Source organism: Alosa pseudoharengus, unplaced genomic scaffold, assembly GCF_046254945.1.
Source record: "Alosa pseudoharengus isolate Yale_2024_CS ecotype anadromous, Long Island Sound unplaced genomic scaffold, YU_APseudo_1.1 YU_APseudo_1.1_scf_2, whole genome shotgun sequence".
NCBI lineage: Eukaryota > Metazoa > Chordata > Actinopteri > Clupeiformes > Clupeidae > Alosa > Alosa pseudoharengus.
The window spans coordinates 43,187,308-43,195,127 of NW_027468663.1; the positions used below are offsets into that span (position 1 = coordinate 43,187,308).

Consider the following 7,820-nt stretch of genomic DNA (forward strand, 5'->3'; position numbering starts at 1 on the left):
TCCCATCCACAGGGGCAGCCGTGGCCTACTGGTTAGCGCCTCGGACTTGTAACCGAAGGGTTGCCGGTTCGAACCCCGACCAGTAGGCATGAGTGTGTGTTCACTGTGTGCTGAGTGTGTTTCACTAATTCGTGGATTGGGATAAATGCAGAGACCAAATTTCCCTCACGGGATCAAAAGAGTATATATACTTATACTTAAAAAAAACAATACTTAAAGCAAGCAAATTTGTCTGCCAGTGCGTTAAGCAAATTTGTCCGAAAAACAAGAAAATTTGTCTGTCAGTGCGTTGAGTAAATTTGTCTTGATAAGACTCCTTAAAATAAGTCAAAGTCTTCTTAAATTAAGTCTTATTAAATTTTGATAATGTCAGTCTACCGACCCGAGACTGGACCAAAGTCTGCCAAAAATCAGTGGTCTGGAGTACAGTTCGCTAGAACTCCGGTGCAAAACCAGGAAAGAAACGCTATTGATAACGTAATGTCCATACGATTCTACCGCCTTTTTTGTGGCGTTGCCAAGCGATATTGGCAAATAGAAGCTAGTGTTTATGACATAAACAATGTGAACAGAGACCAGCTGGGGCAGGGCTAGGAGGGAGTAATCACACTCAGGTTCAGTCCATTTAAACAGACCAAGTGTGAAGGCAACCTAAGTCACAAAGTCACTTAGAAGCGTCTACTAAAATACATCAAATAAAAATACCAAATAGAACTGAACATGGTTTTGACCCAGGACTAGCACGGCGGTTGGCCAGAGTTGGTGCAGATTCCCCCAGGCCGGAACAGTTCCAGGATATACTGCTATGTGACTCCTATTTGTTCAGTTGGTGTGACATGACATCCTGGCAATCACTGTGACTACAACTTGCACAACAACTTCCTGACGTTTTCAGTTAAGCTCAATCACTGCTACAATGAAATCGGACACTTATTTTTACAGCTTTGTTTTCACCAAGTGGCCTAACAATGTGATTGTGCAATGCCAATTCTACCAACCAGACAAAGTGTAAGGTTATAATTTGTGGTTGGAAGAACCTCAATTGCAAACCTGCTCAGTGTGATACATCAAAAGACAGACTAACATGATGGAAGAACATACACGTTCTACTCATATGGATAACTAATTAACACTTCAGTTATTACAATACAATTGTTAAATGACTTGGACAGTCTTTCAGAAAATGTGCTGTTTGGACACCTGAAGCCCAAGTGTGTGCAAGGCAAGCTGAAAACAAGTCTTTCCTGTTAGTTGCAACAGCTCAGTATGACTATTAAGAGTGACAGCTACAACATGAACGCATCTCTTTACATTAGTCTTTTACAACAGAATTTCTCCTGAGGATCTGTATATGAGGTGTGACTATTAGATAATGAGACTGATAGCGCAATTGTAATGAAAAAAAATCGTTATACCCATATACCTTGTGTGTCTCATTATTTAATAGTCACAACTAATATTTGTACTTTTAAACTATTCTTAGACTTACTTTTTACTTGGTGCTACTGTATTACCATATGTTTCTTTTGAGTGTTGCATATGAATAAAACATTTTTTATTTTTGTGTTATTAGACAGTGTTAAGTATTTCATGTATTAAAACCTACAGTGTGTCATTGGTCCAAGCAGGTGACTGAGGATGACCTCTGTCAGCTGTAAAGGTAACATGTCAGGCACAGAAGAAAGACAGCAGACAAGGTGCTAGTTATATAGCCTGACATAGCCATAATCAATTCTAGTCAGTTGAGTCTGATACTGCTCCATTGGGACGTAATTATGGGGCGTGTTTCAACCGATACGGGGGGAATGCCTCTGCACTTTTTGTAAAAGTTATTGTGCCATCAATATCTCCTACAACACTCATTAGCGAAATCTAAGAGATACGTCGTAGGGTAGGCTATTAGGAAAAAAACCCTCCGTTTTTAAAAAAATTCTGTTGAACACTGATATGCTACAAACATATTATAAACAGCTGGGAAAGGCTGTCGCAAATCCCTCGAACAGGTGGTCAATCAGAGATTTCAAACGAACGAGGGAACAACATGTCACAATGCAACACGTTTTCCCTTGATGAAAGTGAAACCATGAGTTTTCCCACATCTTAACTTTGGCCAAAGTTTTCAGAAATAATCGTTTTCAGTGATAAAACCTCATTGAAATAATATGCATTTTCCATATGGGGTCAGAAGCCATTTGTCTCCTTCTAGCCACAGCGTTTTTGTTGCAAACATAATCAACCTAAGCCAGGGATGGATTACTGCACGGGCCTACCGGGCCCAGGCCCAGGGGCCCAAGGGGTCAAGGAGCCCTGAAGCCCAAGCCTTTGCATGGAATCATTGCCTCAATATCAACAAATCAGGATGTAGGCTATGAATCTGATTGAATTTAGTATTGGCCATCCCTAAAATGCACCGGAATACAGGAAATCACATCAAACAAATGAAACATTTTCTGGGGGAAGACCCCCAAACCCCCCCTCCCACATAAGTGACAATTAGTGGGGGGCCCTTAAAACATCTGGGCCCAGGGGCCCGAAAGTTCATAATCCACCCATGACCTAAGCATGCTCAGATGACGTGATAGACGAGGCGCTGTTGCTCACCTGTCCATCATCGTAAAGCCCGATTTGATTGGTCCACCAGGCGAGCATAGTTGCTCCACAACGGAGAAATGCCAGACCGAACTTCCCGATCTCACATGTTGTGGGCAGGACTAGGTTCGGCTGGCACCCAGGCTACTAGTTATAGCAGAGACTTTCTAATGAGGAGATACAGCACTCAAAAAAACCTCCATAGAAATGCATGGGGTTAGTTTGTAACGCCAATATGGCAGTTGTCTACACATATCCCACCCCTTCCGCGGCAAAACGTCGACATGTGAATACATTGAGCCAACCATGTGCTGTGTTGTGAATACATTGAGCCAATAATGTGGTGTATTGCGAAGGCATGTGCCAATCATGTGTTGTGATCTCGCCGCTGGAGCAAGATTGGTGTTGTTAAGCCTTGCGCATGCGTAATTTTGCCGAAACAGATGCCCGATGAGTGCCCAAAAAGAGTTGCAATATGGCCGCCGAGTGGAGGGACTTGCCTAAAAGGACTTTGGTTATAGTCAGGAGAATTACAAATGTACTGATTTTAATATTCAGTTTCATTGCAAGTCACTCAACTTGTAGTAAGTCATGAAACCCAATAACAAACCCAAATCAGACAAAGTTGGGACATTGTGTAAAATGTGAATAAAAACAGAATGTAATAATCAGCAAAACTCATATTTAGTTGCAAAAAGGACACAGACAACATATCAAATGTTGAAAGTGACAAATTTGACTATTTAATGAAAAATATATGTTAATTTTGAATTTGATACCAGCAACATGTTTCAAAAGTTGGAATGTGTAAACCTGTGTGAACAAATGATGAAACAATGTAATTTTTTAAAAATTACAAATGCCATTCGTTTTGGAAATCATGGACTCATTTGGGCTAAAGAGGAGAGGGCCTATCCAACCTATCCTGCTATGAACCGAATCTATGATGGTGTGGAGGTGACAGCATGGGCATCTTGCACATCTGCCAAATTACAATCAATTCTGAATGAGGTATACAGGTTTTGAGCTACATATACTGCCACCCAGGCAATGTCTTTTTTCAGGGAAGACCTTGAAAATTTCAGGAAAACAATGCAAAATGAATTCTGCATATATTTCAGTATTTCTCCATAGAGGAAGAGTCCAGGAGCTAAAATGGCCTGTCTGCAGTCCAGACCTGTCAAATTAGATGCATCATGGAATGAAAAACATGACTAAAGGCCTATTCACACCAAGAACGATAACTATAACCATAACGATAAAAGCGTTCACACTGAACAACGATAAGCAAAGTCTCTCCTTGTGTTAATGAATGTGACGGTTAAAATTTGATGGGTTCTGATTGGCTATTAGCTTTTTATCGTTCTGAAAATCGCTCTGAAAGTGATCCCCAACGATATCGTTCATGTCGTTATCGTTATAGTTTATGTGTGAACGTCGTCATTCATATTAACGAGAACGATATTTATTTATAGTTATCGTTCTTAGTGTGAATGGGCCTTGGGTTAGAATACCTCATAATTTTGAGCAACTGAAATCTTATATCGGGCAGTAATGGTACAACATTTCATTCACAAAACTAGCAACTGGTCTCCTCAGTTCCTAAACATTTACAGAATTTTGTTAAATGAAGAGGTGAAGAAGCACAGTGGTAAACATTCCCTGTCCCAACTTTTTTTTAAACATGTTGCTGGCATCAAATCAAATTAAAATGAACATATTTTCCATTAAATAGTCCAAACTTTCATTTTTTTCTATTTGATTTGTTGTCTATGTCCTTTTTGCTGCTAAATATGGGTTTACGAGACTTGTATATTATCACATTCTGTTCTTATTTGCATTTTATACAACATCCCAACTTTTTCTGATTTGGGGTTGTATAACTGGCAGCATGGAAGACATGACATTAAAATAGACAGTTATAGTCTGGGTGTTTTGTGGTTTCAATATACAGTATATAATAGTAGAATAAGGGTGATCAGAAATTACCCTTCCACCCCTAAAGGACACTGCCTATTACACTGGGTGACTGAGAAAGTTCAGTTGTGAAAGAAAACTATGTCACTAGAATTCTTACTCCATGTAACAGTTGGGGGGTAACTTTCTAAGCAGGTTGCACAGTGTGGCGTCCTTTTAAACAACACAATTAATGTGCCTGCACTGATGTCACATAGCAGTACGGTTCTTGAATGCGCTGCATAAAACTTGGTGTCCTTTGTTGATTGTAAAAAAGTTTCCTTAGAGGTAATGACCATGGTAAAAGTAAGGGTTTTAAAATTCTCTTGCAAGTGTCTTTGTTTTTGTGTTTGAGTTATTAGATGAGCCAGAATCAGCAGGTTGTGAGTTTGTTAAACCCTAACTGTGTGCACCTTTTCGTATGGTCCTGTGGCTGCTATTATGGCTATGTTTTGCGTTTGGGTGTCTGGCTCTACTCCTGTGTGCCTTTGGCCTTGGTCTTTATGTTCACCCCCTCATCAGTAAGGACGAGTGTGTGTGTGTGTGTGTCCATGTGGTCCCTCTTCAAGCTTGTGTGTCCTGGTATATCGGTAGGGACACGAATGTGTGTGGATGTTTGAGTGCGCAGGGCTGTCACTGCTGCCCAACTGGTGTGTGTATCTGTGTTTAACCGATCACTGGTAGGGACGTCTGTGTGTACATAAGTGTGTCTAGCCATGTCACTATGCAACCTTGTGTGTGTGTGTGTGTGTACCTGTACTTAATCAATCATTGGCTCTGTGTGTGTTACCCAGTCACTGTAGACCCTCTAATGTATGCATCTCTATGTTTAACCAATTATCCATGGTAGAGACCTATGTGTGTGTGGTAGTGTGTTTAAAATTGATCACCGGTATGTCCGTGCGTGTGTGTGTGGCAGTGTGTGTGTGAGCCGGTCTCTGTGCACCCTCTGGTGGGTGCGCAGGTTGCTCTGCTGGGTGAAGCAGCGTCCACACACACCGCAGCTGTACGGCCGCTCCCCCGTGTGCACGCGCTGGTGCATCTGCAGGTGGCTGAAGCGGTCGAAGCTCTTCCCGCAGAACGAGCAGATGAACCACTTCTCCCTCACCGGTGCCCTCCTCTGGACATCGCTCCTCCCCACAACACCACCGCCACCGCTGCTGCCGCCGCCACCAACACCAACTCTGCCACTGTGGTTGTCCATGACAACGTTGTTGTTGTTGTTGTTTACCTGGCCTTGCACAGATGTCTTTTGAGCCTGGAGGTGTTTATCCCGAGAGGCAGACGGCTGCAGGCTGAGGTGTGACATCCCTTCCTGTGTTGGCTTTGGAAAAGCTGCTGTGTGCATGTGTGCGGACACAGCCTTGCTCCAAACCGCCGAACCGCCTCTTCTAGGCCCTGCCCTTGAGCCACTGTTAGGGGACACGGCCAGCCATGGCTGACTGGAGGGGTGGACCAGCGAGGCCACACCCAGTGGGTGGTGACTGACAGGACGTCCCTGCCCCTCTAGCTCTGCCTTGCGGTGAGGCCACGGCTGCAGGTCTCTCTGCTCCACTTCCTCAGGCCGCAAATCCATCTGGGAGATCTGCCCGCTTCCAGAAACGTCCATCGCAAAGGGCTCCAGGTGTGCTTCTGCTTCCTGTGGCTGTGTTGTTAGCTCTGCCCCAGCCCCTCCCATTGTCTCAGAACTCATGTGGTGTGACTCTGCCCTGCTGTTTGCCCATGACTGGGGACCCCCGTGTTCCGCTGCCCCAGGCGTGTACTCACACTGCACTGCCCCCTGGTGGAGGGTCTGGTCCAGCTGCTCCTCCTCCTGCTCAGCCTTCAGCTCCAGCTCCAGCTGCAGCTCCCCAACCCCCACCGGACCCTGAGTGTGTGTGAGCGCAGAGGCCGAGTCCTGAGAGTCTGTGAGATGTGTGTGTGTGAGCTGAGAGGTAGAGGTGTGAGCACGTGCGCTGTGTGGGTTTGAGTTCGACACATCTGGAGTGTCCAAGTCCACCCTCTGTCTGGTCTGCGCACTGAAGTCCTGTGTGTGTGGGACCTTTGTGTTGCCGTCTTCTGTGTGTGAGATTTCTGCGTCGCATTCGGCACTGTGACAGACGAGAGAGTGCGTTCCCTCAAGTTGTTGCGGAGGACTGGTCAGGCTCTGCTGCATCACCGGAAATATGTGATGGTTCTGGCCGGTTCCTCCATGGCATTCCTTAAGTCCTGAACAGAAAAGCAAAAAGCCAAGTTAACTATTCCATAGCAACAGCAACAGTCTCTATGCTAGCCAATTTTGTAGTCACACATTACACTAAAGCGAATTACAGTAGGCTATGTGCGTGTGTGTGTGTGTGTGTGTGTGTGTGTGGCCTGACATACAGGAATGTCAGGAATCAAGATGTATCAAAGATTTATCTATCCAGTAAATCTGACTTACAGAGGTGCACCGTTCTGACCAGGTGTGTTTCCTATGTTTTACTGTAAATTTGTAAATCTTTGCACAATGCTGTAAAAGCATTTGTTTTCTACAAACAGTGCCCTACAGTGGGCTACATAGGCGAAGTAAAAACTTTGAAACATCCAGTCTTTTGCAATCAATCTGTCTCACAAAATAATGTGTAACTTAGAAGTTTTGAAATAGCTAGCTAGACTATACCACGCAGAAGTGCTGCCTTGTGCATTTTTCATTAAAAATACTAGCCTAAACTGTTATATTGACAACATAAGCAGTTTGACTATTTTGTTCATAAACAATGGAGTAAGGACTTGCCATTCTGATTTCGTTGACAGTTTCATTGGCATAATTCTTCATTTTGAGCATAAACCAGGCATTTTGAGCAAGATAGGCTACTATACGTGCTTTTGCTGGTAGGCTGTTACCTTCATCGTGTTTCCTTTCACCGTCCGCTGTTTCTTCGCAGCAGGGCAGAGGTGCGGAGCCTGTCATTCGACGTGTTGACTGCAAATCATCTTCCAAAGCGACCACTTTTTGCTTTAAAGCCTCGATTTTTGCGTCCTTCCGACACATTTCCAATCGCAAGAGTAGGAAACCGTCATCAAACACCTTAGTTATCTCGGCAACAGCTGATTTAGACAATACCTCCATGATCGAAGACAACCTGGACTGAACATTAACACTGTTGCAGTCCTTAGATAACATAATTGACCAATTATCAACCGTAGATAGACTAGTAAACGTCTAGAATTATAATTGTAAAGGAATGTAATTGTAATCGATAATCTTATACTTCAAACGATTTCACTTTGATAACTTGGTCATCACTGCCTCA

General features: G+C 43.6%; 1 protein-coding gene across 1 annotated transcript; it reads right to left on the bottom strand.

The window, feature by feature from the left end:
- Nucleotides 1–3,523: 3,523 nt before the first annotated feature.
- On the bottom strand, nucleotides 3,524–7,820 carry LOC143134579 (uncharacterized). The gene is made up of 2 exons (XM_076295065.1): nucleotides 7,411–7,820; nucleotides 3,524–6,753 (listed from the first exon to the last, which is right to left on the bottom strand). Exons 1-2 carry the CDS (start codon nucleotides 7,688–7,690, stop codon nucleotides 5,432–5,434), a joined length of 1,602 nt encoding a protein of 533 aa, XP_076151180.1. The 5' UTR covers nucleotides 7,691–7,820; the 3' UTR covers nucleotides 3,524–5,431.

Coding starts and splice junctions, on each gene's coding strand:
- LOC143134579 (XM_076295065.1), bottom strand. CDS start 7,690: ATGTTATCTAAGGACTGCAACAGTGTTAATGTTCAGTCCAGGTTGTCT. Junction 6,754..7,410: donor TGAAAGGAAACACGATGAAG/GTAACAGCCTAC, acceptor TTTTCTGTTCAG/GACTTAAGGAATGCCATGGA.